The 19183-nt window shown below is 47.2% G+C and overlaps 2 protein-coding genes across 2 annotated transcripts in view; both read right to left on the bottom strand.

The window, feature by feature from the left end:
* sls (sallimus) overlaps positions 1-7898 on the bottom strand; it is a 208793-nt gene extending 200895 nt beyond the window's left edge. The window contains exons 1-2 of the mRNA XM_084590954.1: positions 7796-7898; positions 7617-7647 (exon numbers count right to left, since the gene is read on the bottom strand). Coding sequence (XP_084447080.1) covers positions 7617-7639 — 23 coding nt within the window. The 5' untranslated portion in view covers positions 7640-7647; positions 7796-7898. The remainder of the gene's footprint in view (positions 1-7616; positions 7648-7795) is intronic.
* A 252-nt stretch (positions 7899-8150) lies between these two features.
* The window catches only part of zormin (spectrin and immunoglobulin domain-containing protein zormin), a 56184-nt gene continuing 45151 nt past the window's right edge, over positions 8151-19183 (bottom strand). The window contains exons 20-28 of the mRNA XM_084608754.1: positions 16799-16994; positions 14139-14368; positions 13949-14079; positions 13695-13812; positions 10557-10889; positions 10118-10258; positions 9361-10053; positions 8551-8898; positions 8151-8498 (exon numbers count right to left, since the gene is read on the bottom strand). Coding sequence (XP_084464880.1) covers positions 8151-8498; positions 8551-8898; positions 9361-10053; positions 10118-10258; positions 10557-10889; positions 13695-13812; positions 13949-14079; positions 14139-14368; positions 16799-16994 — 2538 coding nt within the window. The remainder of the gene's footprint in view (positions 8499-8550; positions 8899-9360; positions 10054-10117; positions 10259-10556; positions 10890-13694; positions 13813-13948; positions 14080-14138; positions 14369-16798; positions 16995-19183) is intronic.

The raw sequence follows: 19183 nt of genomic DNA, 5'->3' as shown, positions 1-19183 counted from the left end.
TGAATTAGGCTGGGCATCGATTTTAGTTCAAATCGATCGAGGTCAAATATTGGGGGTGGTCCGGGCTAAGCTGCTAGACTGGGATAAATAAGGTCACCGTTGTGTTCACCTTAGACGAAATAGGATGGACATCGACATATTGTACACATGGCGAAGCGCCCGACGCACCCCTGTCCCTTCCACAGCGATGGCGTACATGACTAGAAACCGAATTCATTCGCTAGAGGTCAAATCCCGGCGTTATTTGACCTTCAGGGATGGTAGCAGTAGAACTAAAGCTATAAATAAACGGTGCTCAAATTTGGGAGGAATACTGCTTTGCCGCTAGTAACTAGCACAATGCCTGTTAGCGATGATGGAGTGTTAACACACCCTTGAAGGACCAACGTGTTGAAAAATAAAATAAACATAAAGCACATACCCTTCACTGGAGCGAATAGTCACTTCCTCTATATAAGTTTAGTTTCATCCACTTCAAACTGAGTGTTTGATGCGCGTGCATTCTCATGACCGGAAATGTGCGGGGGTATTACTGATCAGAGGAAGTATGCTGACCGGTTAAAAAGAATTTTTTTTTTCATTTGGTTTAACTTTTTATAACTTATGGAGTCGTTTATCACGTGCAAGGATGTCTAAAATGTGGAGAGGTTGTCGATGTTAATCGTTTCGACATCGCGGACACGCAAGATTTCCAGAGCGAGAAAGTGTGTGGGAACAGTCTAACACTGCAGCTCCACTAATGCTTTGCGGGAAATTCGCTTAAAAAGAAGAATTACATTTACACTCCCGTCATTTGATTTCTTTTTATCATAGTCTTCAGTATCGTGTGTCTTTCGTAACTGACGGTATTCCCGTGTTTTCCGAAAGCATACGGTTATTTATTTTCGGTGTCTCATCCTGCGACTTCTAAGGCCACAGTCGTAATAGCCCTTTTGAAAATTTTAGCTTCCGGAAGGGGATCTACTGGAAATATTTCTGGACAAGTGTTACGAAATATTTAATTCCCTGTCCTCGGATGGGTCACTAAAAGCTCACTGTAGCTTTTATCTTAAACCGGTTTAATCGATGCTAACATCTGCTTATAGTATGAAACGCACAGTGTTTTCCTGTGCAGTATCCCCCCTCTGAGAAACTTTAATTTACTTTTCATGGCATTGTGCCAATGGATGCTAGGCCTCACAGTACTATCGGAAAACAGCGCTAGCAGACGAAGGACAAGAAAAAGGAGGACACACAACTGCGCTGCGCAGTTGTGTGTCCTCCTTTTTCTTGTCCTTCGTCTGATAGCGCTGTTTTCCGTTATGCTCTACCAACTCGCCCAGCAACATACATTACTCACAGTACTAAAATGAGTAAAATGATTCCTAATGCATGAGGACTTAGTTAACTGATTGAAATTTTCGTGATTATCTTCGTGAAGAGAAGCGGCTATTATAGTTTATCAAACGCCTTAGGAGCATCATTTCCTTATCGCGCAAATTCATCTTTATTAACAAGTTATCGATGGATGCGAAAGGCAATTTCAAACACTTCCGCGCCATCCCTGAGCATGCTCAACCACCGCCTTGAATTTGGAAAACTAGAGATCAGTCTTTTATTCAGATTGTCATTTTCCCTCATAGGGGTAAAGTTTTACCTCCAGTGAAAGCAGAAAAGTAGAGAATGACCGCCTTTCATAGCACGCACTCTGCAACGCAGCAAATCTGGCAATTCAGCGGCGTCCACGATCGATGTTCTTGCCAACGATGACTCTCGGGATATTGTCTCGTTCATCCTAATTTAATTGTGAGGGCGAATAAGGCCAGATGAACTAGCGCAGGTAATCGGCGGCAGCACCTGGGTAAATTTCTTATCTGGTCTCGTTTTTAAAAAGTATTGACGCTACCAATCTTATTTGTTTCATTTGTACTGTTTTCACATCATTTTGACAGGACTTGATATCGCCTGCTTTGCGAAGGGTTCACCTGAACATAAGCAGTTGTGTTCCCAATGTTCGAACTTTACTTCTTAGTAATTCTTTATTCAGAAAACGTTGCGAGCTTCTATTTTGATTTTTTTTTTTTGAAGAGAAGTTGGTGCTGGATAGGTAAACTTTTCATGCATTTCAAAGTGTCTTAATCTTTTTTTATATTTGGGTGCAAGTATACCTTTGTAAATGTTGGCTCAATTTTCATCTAACAAATTTAGTTTCTCGAACATTTGATAATAATTGATAATAAAAGATGGAACACTTTAGAAGCACATATTATTAAAAACAGGTTTAAATGGTTTCATCTTGAACAACATTTGCGGTTTGTCTAGCTGGTGTTATGTGATTTTGATGAGCGATAGCAAATAACCCAATGATCTAGACAGAGGGAGGACGTCAAATGTGCTGTATTATCATTTGTGAAGAATTACAGAAAATGAACGGATGCCTGCTGTGCGTTCTTTGAAACAGGTTCTGATTACCAGTGCAAATCATGGATGCACAAATAAAGAAAACTGCTTGTAGTTTATGTTTAATTCACCATTAAAGCCGAGGGGCTGACTCTCATAGAGTTAAGCAGAAGCCGCATGTAGATGTCCAGATTTCGCTTGTTATCAAAACCTAACAACAAAGTCATAGTCATAGTTAATATGATCATAGCAGAATGAACTAAAATATTGATTATAACTACTTGTTATGTAGCTTGATTATGTTTTTAATAAAGTTGTTGAAAACAACGTGACATGTTCACGGGAGTTCTGTTTAGGCTTTGTCGCAAGGGGAAAGGGAGGCGGAAGCTCTGAAACTTGACATTTTGATATGTGACGCACAAGTCGTATATCTATACTAGAAGTTTGTATTGCGATAAATGCCTCGCAGTCTTATCACAACCTTAATTTTTGCAAAATAATTACATAGTTTTGATTTTTTTTTCTCGCTTCTTGCAGGTTCTGGTTTCGCTGACGGTTTTTGCTCGAACGAACACGAATGTGTTGCACCTTCGCTAAAGCGAGCCGAGACAGACCACGAGGATGATTTCAGAAATAGAAGCTTCATAGGATGGTCGCCAAGAGGTAAAAATTCTAGAACCGAGCGTAACAAACTCCTCCTTGTGCCCCGCAAATGCAATAGCATTGCAAAAGCGCGCCATGGGTCCTCTTATTTCGAAGACCAGTGGATTAATTTAGACACCGGGACTCGCACTGAAAACTTTATGAGACAGGACAAAGGCGCAGAGCCCCACCGCAGTGGCATAGTGGTTAGGGTGCTCGACTTCGCGGGATCGAGTCCTGACCGTGGGGGCAGCTTTCCGGTGGAGGCGGAAAGCAAGGTGCCCGTGTGCTGTGCGATGTCAGTGCACGTTGAAGAACTTAGGTGGTCGAAATTTCCGCAGCCCTTATACTACGGCGTCTCTCATAGCCCGAGTCGCTTTGGGACGTTAAACCACATAAACCAACGAGCCATAATGGCGCTAGAAGTAGACTGCGTAAGGCCGAGTTCGTTTTTTTTTTTTTTCGGGAGTTATGAGGCTTGCTGTTAAAAAAAAAAAAAAAAGAGGGGAGGTGGGGGGGAGGGGGGGGGGGATTGTTGCGCGCATATGACTTCCAGTGACAGGCTTTACGTGTACAGTAGTAGAGGCCGCATGCTGCTACGGCAAGTTAACGTCGTGGACTCTTCGGCGTATGGAACCCCGCTTATCCGCCGATGCGTCCACGTTCCCCGGAGTATAATACTCTTGACATGCGGACGGATGATGGTTCCTCCGTGAGTAGCGCTCTGCCAAGCGGATCACTATGTTGATTTCCACATTCTCCTGGCGTGCGCCAGCGTTCACACAGTTAAATCCCTGAAAGTGGTCCAACATTGTACCCTGTCAGGTGCGTTCTGCTGCAATGCGCCTACCGGGAAGTAACGCTAATTTCAACTTATTTATTTCATCATCTCTTCCTTGATGAGAGCTCCTGTGGCATTTCTTCCGTGCTTTCTCAATGTCGCTGTATCAAAATGCCATGCTGGCGCCAAGTTTCAGACTCGAATTTTTTTCCTTGCTTTTATTTTTTGCGAAACGTATGGCTATTTGCCCAGCTACTTCCATCCTCATTCTCCCGACGGCCATGCTTTAGCGTGCGACAGCTTTTTTTTTTCTTTTTTTTTTGTCCTGTGTCAGATAAGCCTCAGCGGCGAGGGGTGTTCAACGTCGTTGAAACTTTTCTTGGCGGTGCTGTTAGTGCTGTTGGTTCCCGTGTTCAGACTACGAAGCGAGGGTATACAACGCCAGCCTATACGGTGCACGACATTGGAGACGAGCCAATGCGTGTCAATCCCACGCCCAAGCAACGCTTTCACCATTTGTGGTGGGTCATAAGAATATCAGTATACGGTCACACCATCCTAATTCTCCCACGCAAAAAAAAAAAAAAAATCAGACAGCTGATTTTATCCGTAAAGAAGCTGCAGTAAAACGTCATCATGCTGCCGAAATTGTGGCTTTCTCACTGCGCGTCTGCAATTCTAATTGGAAGACATTTGCACAAAATCGTCCGCTTGCAGTGGACAGTGCATGATTACTCTCCTTGGTTGTTCGTAAGCTTTGTAGGCTGAACTGAAATGCGGCCTATCTCTTAACTCAAGTTACAAGTCACAAAAGTCGATCAGATATTGCCATTCATATTGATTCAAGAAGTAGCTGTGACTGGCAACTTCGTTATGAACACAAATTTTAGCACGCAATTACAAAATATACGTGTTTATTCGAAGTCAGGGTGTGTAAGGTAGCTTGTATAGTATTACGCTACTGCATAAAACGAAGTTTTTAGTCTCTTGCGCTAAAAACGTCTATAGTCGTGTAACTAAAACCTGCTTAGAAAGTCTCGCTCGAGAAACGAACCAGAGAACTATTCAGGGAAGCCGTGGATTTTTTTTTATGCAGTTTCTTGAACAAGAAACTCAACATAAAACTTATTTTCATTAGCTCAAATGCAACATGTTTATGTATAAAGAAGTCTGCATTCTCTTAAGTGCGTTCCTGGTTTACACATCTGTGAAGAAGTCTTGGCCGTAAGTCATCGCGAAATACGCTAGCAAGTAAGAAAGAAAGAAAGAAAGAAGGAGAGAGAAAAAGAAAGAAAAAAGAAGGAAAGAGAGAAAGAAAGAAAGAAAGGAAGAAGAAAAGAGAGAAAGAAAGAAAGACAGACAGAAGAAAAGAGAGAAAGAAAGGAAAACAGAAGGAAAAAGAGAAAGAAAGAAAGAAAGAAAGAAAGAAGGAAGGAGAGAGGAAAGAAAAAGAAAGAAAGAAAGAAAGAAAGAAAGAAAGAAAGAAAGAAAGAAAGAAAGAAAGAAAGAAAGAAAGAAAGAAAGAAAGAAAGAAAGAAAGAAAGAAAGAAAGAAAGAAAGAAAGAAAGAAAGAAAGAAAGAAAGAAGTGGTCTGGTTAACAAGCGAGGCCGAATTCAGCAACGTGCTAATCTAAAAATGCTCTCCGTGACTTGCGTGAGCGCGCACGAGAGAATCGCCGACAGGTGGTAGATCGTTAGGTAGCGTCCCTGGTACTCAGTTTATCATAACGGGCGTGTGAGTAATACAGATTGGAGCGTCTTCTTATGTATGCGAATAATGGCTTACGAAGGCGTTATTTGTTGAAAGCGCCCACTTGTACAGGCCGGCTCGCTTTCGTTTCTGCCAATGCTTCATATCTTGCGGTCAATTATGCTGTCTCCAATCCCAAGACAACAATCCTGTCAACTGGTAATATTTATTATTTTCCTTACAAGGAAAATGAATTAAATTGAACTGAGAGAGATGAGGAAAAATCTGCAAATACGGCACTCGTATGCTAGGCTTTATCACGAAGGGTGAGAATTAATTGAAGTAACAGCGACTACCAGATTCGGCAATAAGCCAGATACACTCATGCCGTTGACTCGTCTCGTTATTACTGTCGAGTAATTTTTCGCGGAGAATTGCGTGGAAACTATGAAACAGTTTTCAATTATACGCGAAGGAGTGCAATCGCAAATACTTCTGATCTACTGAATGAATGAATTCGCGTCGAATGGTAGAAGGTGTCCTCTTTCTGCATTGGTCTCTTTACTGTAATTCTCTGCACAATCGACAAGGGACTTGGAATTGCGTAATACTAAAAGGCTGCCAGTGCGGACGCACAGGTGGCACTAAGCGTGAAAAAAATTCACTTGAGAGATGAATTAATTGTATGTTTATAAGAAAGAATGAAACCAACGGTTTCTACAAAATAACTATCAAAGTCACGCCACCATTAAATCGGCACAAACCATTTCTGTCAGCGTGCTTAACAGTCTCCAAAATATCGGAAGGAATTATGGCGCTGGATATGACAGCGAAGTACCTATGTTTTTGTCGTATATGTTACAAACGTCCCAGTGTAATTGTTTATTTGGAAAGGCTATCCGGATATCGGGTCATTTCCTTCGTTAATGTCGGGAGCACAAGGAAACCGCAGTCGGCCGTTTAGGTGAACAGGCATTACGAAAAAAAAAAAAAAGCTTTAGGAAATAATCGCAGTCCACCTCGCCGCCAAATATCACATCAAATAAAATGGAATACACGATATGCGCACGAAAAAGTCAGGCCGCGGTTTTGGTGAAGGCAGTTACGGAACGGTATGCATGGAGTTCTTTCAGACACTTCTTGCAGAACACTTACACTTGCCGACGCATGTAACACGTCAATTTCTCTTTGGAATGCACGACGCAACACCTTCATTACCATAATTTCAATAAAAATTTAGTCGTTAACTTCTGCAGTATTTTCTGGACAAAAGTTTTCCACCAGCATGTTTTGCAGAACTGTAGAAACAAATTGTTCGAGCACCATCTCAAAGTGATATTCTGCCCTAGTTCTGTCCGTCTTGGTTATTTGTATTTTCTTTACACCCTTTTCACTCCACACGCTGCCATCGGTTGTGTCAACAGTGGCTAGGATGACAAGATGGCGGATCTTCTGGAAGACCTGTCGTCAGTGCTGAGCTAGCAGGAGACGGTGTTGGGGAATGACGCACCCAGACCAAAACAGCAAGAGTACTGCGGAGCTGCGCAATGGCGCTTTTTTTAGAAGCGCCAGTCGGACAGCCGTCGCACGGTGCAACTAACAGCACCATCGCGGCAGCGTTGGCACCGATTCGAAAGCGGAAAAGAATAGCCCTGGCATGACCACTCTCCTGACACCCCATCAAGCATGAGCCAGTATAATTGCGCATTCTCCGCAGCCGCGAGCTCCCAGCAAACTACGCACACACGCTTTTTTCGGAGAAAATGCAAGATATGCACCCAGAAAAGAGCTACTCGGCCGCTCATCACTTGGGTTATCCACTTCGCAAAGCTGCACCGGCTGGGAGACCGCTGTCGTTACCGCAGATAGAACGTAAAGGAAACGGTTGGACCATATAGCCGTTTTTGAGAGGTGCACAATGAAGGGATGCACTTTCCCGCGGTATTCCTCGTAAGGTGCAGAAAAGCGCCGGAATCCCAGCTGGTGCAGGGCGGCTGTTCTATTTCGAGACGCGCGCGCCGTCTCGCAGTGATTTTCGCGCCGCAGGTCGCACCCGGGAGGCGGACGAGGGCGACCTGGGGCCGAAGCACGGCGAGCGACGCGCAGGAAGAAATGGGGACTTACGTGTGGGGCGGCTGCACGACCATCCCGGTTTCTGGAAGGCAAGCAGTGGAAGGAACGGTGAGCACCCGCGCAAAGGAAGACGTCCGCGGTGGACAGCGCGCGAGGCGAGGCCAGCACGTTTGACGTCGCCTCGAGCCGGTCCCGGAGAGACTTTAAGAAGGTCCACGATGTGGACTTACCGTTTCGAGTCGGAGTCTAGAGAGCGTCAAGCCCGGAGAGGCATCTCCAGACACTGGTCCCGAATTAGCTAGCGGCACGTTCCCGTTCCCCGACGCATGCGCCCCTGACAGGAAATGACGCGGAGAAGCGCCCCCTTCCCGCCTATTTTTGCGCCGGTGTAAGCTTACGCCGCCGCCATTTTTGGAAGCGCATTTCTGGGGGAGGCCGCACTTTCTGGCCGGCGTTTCTAAGGTTTCGACCGGTGTTTACTAAGTGGCGTATTTTCGGCGTCACTGCGACGGTATTGGCGATTAGTCGCATCATCCGGCCGCCGTGTCATCGCGCCCGTGGTCCGCGTTTCCGGTCGCGTGGCCGTCAAAGCCTTTTTTCGTTGGACTGCGGGGCGCGCCCGTTGGCGGCGCTCCCGGAATAGGCCGCCCTTGACAGCAACTGACCGAAGACGGTGAGCCTGCAGCAGGCGCTCGTGTTGCCCACCAGGTTGGACGCTGTGCACACGTAGACGCCCGAGTCCTCGGGAAACGCCTCGGGAATGGTGAGCCAGGCGGTCCACGGGGCCGGTCCCGAAGGCTGGCCCACGACATGGTCGGGCCCGTGCACGGGCTGGCCGTCCTTGAACCAGCGCAGCCGCGGCGCCGGGCAGCCCGTGACGAGTGCGCGCAGCGTCGCTGGCTGCCCCTGCGCCGCGAGCACGTCCTCCGGGCCCTGCGGCGAGCGCCAGCGTTGACACGTGCCCGCGATCGCGTGCCGCACCCACCTGCAGGAAGACGGGCGCCGACACGCGCTGCCCCGTCGCCGGGTTCTCAGCGATCACCACCGCCTTCTTCTTGGGGCTCCACACGGGGCTCGCGGTCTTGGTGCGAATGATGGAGCGCGGACTCTGGAATTGGCCCGTCTCGAGGCAGAAGCTGGTGCGTACCGACAGTGGCTCGAACAGCGAGGGCCGGCTCTCTGCCGGCGGCGACGGCGCGCGGATAGGCCTGCTACCGAACAGCGGGACATCGTACTTGGGCTCCAGGATGTCGAATTTCGGCTCCGGGGACACCGGGATGGGCTCGACGCGGCTCAGGGGCCCCGCCGCGCGGCTGGCCCGACTTGTGCTCAGCTGCAACGGAAACGGGACCCCGTCGCGTCCATGCAACGCTCCGCAATTGTTTGCGCATCGAGCTTGCGTACATTGTGCCGCAAGCAGCAGGCCCATCTATGTGCGGCGCAGGGAAGCGACAGCCACGTGTGTGCAAGGTGCTCACGTCTGCTTTGGTTTGGGAAGGAGACAACATGCAACACATATCGAACACAAAGCATGGCTTTATTTCACATCATTACAATTGTCAAGATTATTTTCTTTGGTCAAGACACTGTGACGAGCATGCTACACCGAACACTTAAGGGCAGGTAAGGAAGGAGAGCGCTCTGTTCCGAGCGGCAGCCAGACAGACAGGTAACACAACGGAGAGCACCACCAGAAAGCGCGGACAAGAGCTTCCGGGACAGTCTCCATGCCGGGAAGAAACTAGAAGGCCTGCTACTTGCGAAACTCCCATTTGTAGACCAAGGGACCCCTCACCTCTTTAGTCTGGGTCTTGGTAATCTCAGTGACCCTTTTGGTCACGCGGCGAGTCACTTCTTCGGTGACTTTGTCTTTGGCACCCGCTTGGTCCACTACCTTGGTGGTCTTCTCTTCCGAGACTTCCGGCGGCATTTCGTTCACGTGCGTCACTTCAGTCACGCGTAACTGCAGGTCTCCCGTCAGTGCCAAGCCGGCAGAGTCCACTGGGCCAGGCCGAGCCAGCTTCGTCTCGTACACCTTCACCTCACGCGCCTGCTGGATGCTCTCGTCGCGGCTTTGCACGCTGTCAGTCACGTCGTCATCTTCGTCGAGCACCACAAGCTTTGTGCGCGCCTTAACAACGCCGCCGGGGCCTTGCACGCGCACTTCAAGGTCTCCGGAGTCCTCAGGAAATGCCTCCGAGATGGTGAGGCTGAACACGGACAGCGAGGTGCCGCCCACGTTCTCCAGAGAACGGGTGAGCCGGAAGTCCGGAGAGTCGGTGATGGGCTGACCCGACCGGAACCACGAGGCGCTCAGCTGACCACCGGTCGGCTGCGAACAGGCCACGCTGAGGCAAACCTTGGTTCCGCTCTGGACCACCAGCTCAGAGGGCAGCGAGCGGGCCAGCCGCAGCTCCGAGCCGCTCTTCGAAACGGTCTGCTGCGATGTCCTCGACACCGCGAGCTCAGTGGTAGTCTGGACCGCATTCTGCGCGCAGAGAAAAAGAAGGGCCGTCCACACGCTGGCCAGGTGCCCGCTCAAGAACACTTACCTGAGTTTCACGAACCTGCACCCTGCAACCGGTCCGCGTGCGACCACCGGGGTTGCTGGCCTCTACTTCATAATGGCCGCTGTTGGGGGCAGCAGCCTTGGGAATCAGGAGTTTCACAGTTCCGTCTGGATCGTGACTGACCTGCATTGATGTGCGTTCGGGGCTACTGTACAGCTACTCGAATCAACATGAGTTTTTGAGGTCAAGAATAACGCAAAATGATAGTAACTTTTTCACCGCAGTGGTAAATAATTGCTACTAATGAGTGCTGAAAAGCGCTCAAATACTAAACTAAATTTATTATAAATGAAAAAAAAAAGAGCTTAAAATATACTATCAAAAATTACTACTAAGCTGCAATGGAAGCGCCACCGCATGCTTGTGCATTTTTTTTTTTTAAGAATCCTGGCAGATGATTTGACTCAGCCATGTCATGTACCTGGAAGTCTAGGCTGGGAAGCACCTCTCTTCCATCCTTAAACCAACGGACGAAGGGTGGCTCGGGCGCCCATAGCTTCGCAGTGAGCACCACACGACAGCCCTCATCCGTGGCCACGTCTCTAAGAGGCTCCAAAAACACGGGCGCAGAAAGCGGCACGCGCAGGTTGCACTCCGTGTAGCAGCTGCCCATGGGGTTGACCGCCGAGCATCGGTAGGTGCCGGCGTTCTGGGCGCTAACGCCGTTCAGGACTAGAGAGCACCTGTCCCCGCGGAACAGCAGTCGTACCCGCTCAGACTCCTTGATGGGTTGCGTGTTGTGGTACCAAATGACCTGCGCCAAAAACGCAAACGGCGTAAAGTTTCCTTTCCTGCAGTGAGAAAAGGCGAATGTGCGTGTAATGTTCTCAAAGGAATGCTTTTTGCTTTATGTTTGACAGAAAAACGCAAAATAAAGCGAGCAACGTTATTTTACTCCAGAAAACAGGAATATGAGAAAGAAAAAGAAAAAAAAACAAATAAATGAAGTAAACGCTAGATATGACTTTAGTATCTACATCTACGTCTCGGTTCATCTAACTCCCTTCTACTCCTTCGATAATTCAGTTTTGGCGTCGAGCCGTTAGCAGCTGCCGCCTCTCGGTCATTTGGTAACTATAGATAGCGCAGCCTCCGGATGCCAAGTTCAAGTGCTTGACTAGGACTGCTCTCTTTGCAAAGTGTAGTTATGTCGTTTACCTTCGCAGCTCTCTCCCGGTACATGACCAGTGGCATGCTATTGTTTAAAAAAAAAAATGAAAGCTTCGATTGTATTGAAAGGCTTCGCTCAAGCAATAATATAACAAATTGTTTGTGGCATTCAGCAACACGACTGCATGCATTAGCTCATCAGGCATTCCTTCTTTTCACCTCCGTTGCCAGTAAACTTGCGTAAAAATTTGTAGACGATATATGTCGTGACGCGGTGCTCCATTATTAGACATAATGCTCAGTTACTTTAAAGATCACTGTATGTGTTCGATGAGAGAAATTGTGAATTGCGAAATTTTAACGTCCCGAAGCGACTCGGGCTATGAGGGATGCCGTAGTGGAAGGCGCCGGATGAAATTAGCCCAGTGTGGTCATTTACCGTGCTCTCACATTGCAAACCAGACGGGTGTTCTTGTATTAAGCCTGTATACGGCCGCTGTGGTCGAGATCGAGCCCACCACCATGGAATCAGCTGCCGAAGCCAAGGAGCCACAGCGGCAGCTGTGAAAAGAAATCATTTCCAGAAATGGTCCGTTGCTAATGAAGCACGTTAAGCGTAGCGTAGCGGAGGCCAACTGGAAACAGACTGATTGAGCTTTGTGAACTCAGCTTTAGTACGCACCTATATGTTGTCGAAAACTCAAATTCATGCTTAAATCAGCTGATGCCAAGTAATTCTTTTTATATCAGGGAAGGCAAACCTACTGTGAAGAACTCGATGTTGGTAGGTGCAATCGTGAATATAAATATTCTTACGTTTCGAAACGCGCAATTTTCGTATTATGTTTAGTATCATTTCTACGTAAAGAAAAAAGGAAACATTATTTTGTACACCCTTACATAACGGGGCGAGGAGCTTACTATAATATTTATCTGGAATTTTAATAAAGGTATATCAAAACGTAGCTGCAAGTAATTAAGAGACACACTGAGAACGTTCACGCTAGGCAGCGTGAAAGCTTTCACACGGATTCTCACTGCTATCTTTCTGGTGCTGTGAAGTATGTGCATCAAATAGCTGAATCAATGGCAGGCCCAAAATTTTCATTCTCGGTGTAGCTAAAATGTAACTTTTAAAATTGTTTGAAGGCTTTAGAACAGACACAAAAGAGGTTTTACAGGCGAGCGGTTAGCCAAAGCCTAACGTGTAATTCCTAGATGGCATTGGAGCAGTATCATTACAGAAAGAGCGCCCATTTGCGGCATGTGATATAAACATTCTTCACACGGTCGTTGCTTATGAAAACAGATACCTGATATTTAATCACACACAAAGTATTAGTAACAAAATATTTTACTAATGTCAAGCGCAGGTATCCTGCAGTAATGGAGAGAAACGAGAAGTGACGAACATTCTCCCCGTTTGTAGCAAAAGAAAAGCTGGAAGCCAATCGAAACCGTGAAATCGCTTCCTTACTCTTCGGACGAATACAGAAACTGTTGAAAGGTTATGCACATGTCTTGCTCAACTTGCCGTTGCAAAAGACGGCCCGCAGAAAGCTGTCAAACGTACGAGTTCAAAACAACAAGACGGAGTGTCCTCCCTACGAAAGGAACAAGAGACGATCGATGTACTAAGCGGCTTACTTAATTGTCGAAACACAATCTCGACGCTCCATATGTCCGAGAGCGGCCCCCACATACACATCCAGTATTCCGCCCAGCATACTTTTCTGATGATGCCCCTTTGCTCTGCAGCGGAGTTGTCTAAAAAAAAAAAATGCATGAAGGAATTTTGGGACACTTTAGGGCTTGTCGGTGCAATGTTATGTTAGGTCCCTCTCATCGTGTGTTCCGTCTCAGCGCCGTTTTTCACTATCTCCAATTCATCATGCATACGCTGGCGAATATAACGAAAGAACATTTCTGGTGCAGTCGCCCTGATTAGCGCTCATGCCTTAAGAACTATGGAGCTCCAGAAACGACCATTTGTGCCCGCCGCTGTGGCGCAGTGGTGGCGCTCGACTACTGTACCCAAGGATGCGGGATCGCATCCTGGCCGCGGTGGCCGCTTTCCGATGGAGGAGAAAAGCAAGGCGCCCATGTGCTGTGCGATGTTAGCGCATGTTAAAAAGCCCCGGGTGATCAAAATTTTCAGAGCCTTCTACCACGGTGTCTCCCGTAGTCTGAGCTGCTTTGGGACATTAAATTCCATAAACCAACCAAGCAACCAACCAATGGCCATTTGCGTGTGGACACGCAGGGTTGATGGGGTAGTTTTTGTTCCTCGTGCACGCGGGCAGGTCATTTCAATAATACATTGTTTTGTCTCGTGTCTCCTTCGACTGTATCTCATATCGGATATCTTCAAGCGTAGCAGCCCCTAAAGGTGTGGTTCTGCGAATCCGGCACTTGTGAAAAACAAAAACAAAAAAAAGCTCCAATCGACCTCTGGTTCGGGCCGTCCGACGATGACGCATTCCAGCGTGACGGTATCCGGTCTGGGCTTGACTTCCAGGTCCTCCAGGGCCTTGAGCACACGGGGAGGCTCGGGCGGAGCGGCGTCCCTGCGTTGTTACGTAAAGTGGCTATACTCGGGTGTCGGGGTGCGCGGGAATCCGTGGAAGCAAAAAACAAAAAGCAAAAAAAAGGAAGTCGGAAAAAGAATCCGAGCATGTCGAAACACGTCTCGGAGTTGCTCACTCGGCCACTTTCACTTGGCAGGAGCAGGCCGTCTCTCCGGCTTTGTTTTTTGCCACGGCGGTGTATGTGCCCGAGTCGCTCTCGGTTGCGCCACTGAGCACCAGGCGCGCCCTTCCTTGCTCCTGCGAGGGCTGCGCGAAAGACGGCGGCAGTGAGCCGGTGCGCGGTAGGAAAGAGGACCCGCACGCACCTTAGCGGCGTCGCGGACGGGCAGCAGGTCCTTCGACCAGGAGACGCGCGGCTCGGGCCGACCCTGGACGGTACACTCGAGGCGGAGCTCCTCGCCCGGCCGCAGCTGGGCGGTGGCCGGAAGCGGCTGAATGAACGTCGGCTCCGTGAGCACGCCGCCCGTCGTGTGCGTGGTATGCTCCTCGAGAGCCTCGATGAACACCTCCTCCAGCGCGTTCTCACGAGGTTGCTCTGCGGAAATCGAGCGCCATCGAATACGTGCGTCCAGTGGCATCGAGGCATTATATCGGCTGTTCGATCTTCCGCCAAGCTTTGCCGTCGAAATTTTGCTTCCGAATGCAACGTAGCTGTCCCTCAGCTGAGTGTCATCAAATAAAATTCACTTTACATACCTAATTTACGAACTGGAGGAATGAAGTACTACTTGTTTGAAGTAGTACTGTGTTTTGTAGTTGTAGTATAACGTCAAGAGCTGTGACTGTGAGCTGCATGTATCTTAAAACCTTCTGAAACCTTAAGGGAGTAAAGCTCTCCAGACTACCCTTTCCACACCCCTACGTTTTCTTATTTCTGTTTTTTTTTTTCTTTTTTTTTCTTTTTTTTTTTTTTTTTTTAAGGGCGCATTAAGCACACCAACACAATTAATATACTTCTGGGCCCTTCAGAGGCGCGCGGGTGCAACGGTGTACCAACTCCGCAGGGTATAAGGCTGTTTGAGGGTTTACGCGCATCTTAGGCGTTTTTAAAAGCTTCTCAGTTGTTAAATAAACACGCTTTTAATATGATGTAAGGCATTCTAGTTTGCAAATTAAAGAATAGTTGGAGATAGAATGCGTGCAAATAGCGAAATTTCCGGCCCCATTTTTGAAAAGTAGCTAAATAAGTTCTACTAAACGTATCTGGCTCTAAATAGCTGAAATGGCCTGTAAACAAGCAGGGAAAGAGCGCTCGCTATGCATCGCGCCGCAGCAACAATGTCTTCAATGTCTGAACATTGTAGCCTTATAACAACACTTTTCAGTAATGCTTGCAACCGGGTTGTGCTTCTGATACAATGTTGCGACACGTGCCAGGAGGCTTGTTAGCTATTCCTTTTCTTTAATTCCTCTGAGTATGTTCCAGAAAATGGCGCCGTGAACATTACGCGGACAGTAGAAGTGCCATCCCACTATAAACAGATGCAGGCACGCCGTGCAATACATATAGGTGTCGCGATGATAGCTGATGACACCGTAATTCGAGTGCATATTCAGATTGTCGACAGCTTTTCGTAACGCTTGCACCGCGAAATTATCAGTGCCGTTTAAAGCAGTCGACACCTGTACAGCTACAAAGACGTTGTGAGGCTGCAAAACAGTCGCAACAGTAGCGTAACTGTCACACGCCACTAGCAGGGAGCTAACAGGCATACCTTGCATTCATTCTGAGGATGCAAGAGACGGATTTTTCTGTGATGCCTGCGATGTCACTACTTCGGACGGTGTCTTTTTTTTTTTTTTCTATGCTATCCCCCGACTGCTGTTCTGAATAATTTATTGATTTTACGAGTGGATTAAGCAGTAATCTATTTTAAATACAACCATAGTAAGAAATGTTAATATATTTGTCCTCCTTTATTCAACCTTAAATATTTACTGCGCACGCGGCCAAACTTTGATTTGAACAGAGTTCACGAACACTGCCTTCAAGGCATTACAAGGTGCTGCCTACTTTGTACATGCTAAAACAAAGTGGCCGTGGCAGTGTTTACAAGCGATGTCTCGTGACAGAGCCCGCCTGTTCGTGGTCCCGCCTCGGGGTTCCGATTAGTTACCGTTGCTTATATATATTTGTTTAGTGTCGCATTGTCCTGCCTGCCCCTGCATTATCCTTTCTCTTCTAGCTTTGCAAAGTGTGCAACCCTTAACGCACTGGACAACATTGTTTTAGTATTAGCAGTTACCTTGGGAGTCAATGCCACACCGCGCGAAACCTCCTAAGAATAACCTTCAAGGTGTGCAATCCTTAACGCACTGGACAACATTGTTTTAGTATTAGCAGTTATCTTGGGAGTCAATGCCACACCTCTAAGCCTCCTAAGAATAACCTTCATGCGTGTATATCAATCAATCAATCAATCAATCAATCAATCAATCAATCAATCAATCAATCAATCAATCAATCAATCAATCGATCAATCAATCAATCAATCAATCAATCAATCAATCAATCAATCAATCAATCAATTAGCCTTTTATTTTCTCTATATTAGAGAAGGAGACAGGATTAAAAGCTCGAAGCTTGACAGAGGTCCTGCCATCTTTTTTTCACATTGGCATTGCATCAGACAAGCGGCAATAAATTCTGCGCTATACATTATAGCACAAACGAAGATAACACACCTTGAAAAAAGATCCTGTAAGACACACGTTAATGCACTTTACGTTGCATGCGGGTATACGGATGTGGAAGCGTTAGAGTAAATAGGATCAGCTGAAAATGCTGCGCAGACATTTGAAATAGCTCCGGCCATATTAGTAGGTGATCCAAGAATAAGCGCGCGAATTCGTCGCTGGCGCAGGTACGCAGTCAAGCGGCGGTCTTGAGACATCAGGATGTGACGATGCACTGAATATCACAAAGATGAGTGGGGTTTGATTAAAGCATCGATACGCAACGTACCTCGAACGCTGAGGCGACACGACGTTTCAGCCAGGCCTGCGGCGTTGATGGCCTTGCATGTAAACTTGGCGGAGTCATCGGCTAAGGTCTCCTCTATGGTTAGCTTTTGCTCTGATGTACCGTCTTCAAGCTGCTGACTCGTCGTGACGTAGTCCGTGTTGCCACGAATGGACACGCCGTCTTTGTACCACTGCACCTGGTGAATAATAATAATAATAATAATCAATCAACCAATCAGTCTTTATTTAATGTGCGCAGGAACAACCATGTGGTTGTTCCTAATAATAATAATAATAATAATAATAATAATAATAATAATAATAATAATAATAATAATAATAATAATAATAATAATAATAATAATAATAATAATAATAATAATAATAATAATAATAATAATTAAAGAACCGTGATACAGAATAAAAAAACCACAACTACGATACCCATCCAGGTTGAGTCCGCTGCATCCTCTGCCATTGATTACCGTTGCTCCCATCCTGCGACACCTTCGGCTACCCTATATATCGTAGCGTACTTCCTTGCTTGTCTACTCTGACGGGTAACTCATTACTCTGCAGGGGCTAGTTAATAACTCGAATCTGAGTTGCCAACTCTCTGCAAAATGTGCACCAGCTCAGTTTCTGCCTCCTTTCACTGCGTTTTATTTGCCTTTGTATTCATTCTACCACTCTGGAAATGCCCCACTTATTTATTAAATGCATTGCATGATTCTACCAATTTTTTTTAATCTCCTTAATGATGGCTAGAATATCATCAACCCACCTTCGTTCTCTCTTGTACGCAGCATTTTGTTCTCACATTTTTTTTTTTTCTGCATCTCTTCCCAGCCACACTAGTTCTTTCGTTGCCCTAAAAGTAAGGGTATGTTTCTGATTTACAGGTTGTGGGAGTCCAACATTCTCCTCGCCAGCACAATGCGGCGAACGTCTTCTCTCTCTCTCTCTCTCTCTTTCACGGGGAGCTCTCATCTTTCCCCTCCTGGCCTCCTTCTCCAGGAGTTGTTGCGGCAATGGCGGGGCTGAGAGAACTGGCTTAGTGCACCGGGCGGGCCCTCATTCCGTTCCCTCTGATCTCGATGGACGGAATCTGCATCCTGGGAGACGACGCCGCGACGCCGGAGCGCGCGGATGCTGCTACGAAACCGAGGAAGAACATTGGGCGTCCCAGTAAACGGCTTGGCCAGCTGGCTGTGCTTCGGTGTGTCGTTCTTCCCTGGCACGGACGTCGCTCGAGATAGCAGCGAGGCGTTTGGCTCTGAGAGCAGAGCCCGAGCCCCGTAGAACTCCCTTCCACAAGGTATATATTGGCGAAGATTTCGATTATGTAGAATCTGTAGACAGGTGGCTTCTCGTAACATGCTATTTAGCGGCCACATATACTTAAACGCATTAAACATTCACGGCTCCTTTCTTACTCGCGATTCGCATCGGCAATAAACGTTTGACTAGTTAGATGCGCTGCCTCGTTAGCTTTTACAAGCTGACCTTCCTTTGCAAGACTGCTGAGTTTTACTCCAACGTTACTTCAGTTCTCGTCATATCCATGTCTAAGAATATCATTCTGTGGTGTCTGCGTATCGCCTCAATAAATAAATAATATTTATCAGCAAGGTGTCACCAGCAAATCAAACCTTCTAGAGGCGTTCCTCGTTACCTATCGGACCTAATTATTCTAACGCAACAGCGTTAAAGAGCCCGTATCGTAGAAACGTCCACGTCATTAGCCATGAGCGAAAAAATCCCAAAGGAAGCAAAGAATGATTCGAATTCGGGAAGAGGGCAAACAATGCTCTCATTAGCTCCGGAATTCCTGCGCAAGTTCCTGCGCAGGTACGAATATTGATCACAGCGCGAGGGACTTTGTGTTCTGTTACGTCACCGTCCTTAATCGCATTCTACAACGACGAGAAGACATATAACGAACACTAAGCATGGTATAGTATGGATTCCGGGACATGAGTGGATTAGTGGCAACGAGGCAGCAGACGAGCTAGTTCGAGGGTATGTCGACCGAGCAGACTCATCACTCTGTACCACAGGCACATTTGACCCTGTTATCCCCGCGTACTCAGATATAGAGGCCAGCGGAAACGCTACACAGCCCCACAAAAAAGGCTAACCCAAGAGGAGGCAGTAGACTGGCGCAAGTTACAAACCGGTACCTATCCACACCTACAAAAATTACACAACATTTTCCCTGCGCAATATGTATACGAATGCCCGTGGTGTCACGGTAAACCGACACTAGAGCATGTCACATGGACCTGTCCTAAAGCAGACTTGGACACATCATAGACAACTCGAGTGTGACGCAGTGGGAGCACCTGCTGGCCAGCGAGGACGAGGAAGCTCAACGATTTCTAAT

Source organism: Amblyomma maculatum, chromosome 1 (genome assembly GCF_055883805.1).
Source record: "Amblyomma maculatum isolate TAMU_Amacu chromosome 1, ASM5588380v1, whole genome shotgun sequence".
Taxonomy (NCBI): domain Eukaryota; kingdom Metazoa; phylum Arthropoda; class Arachnida; order Ixodida; family Ixodidae; genus Amblyomma; species Amblyomma maculatum.
The sequence above is the reverse complement of the archived record's forward strand: the minus strand, read 5'-3'. Positions and strand labels throughout refer to the sequence as shown.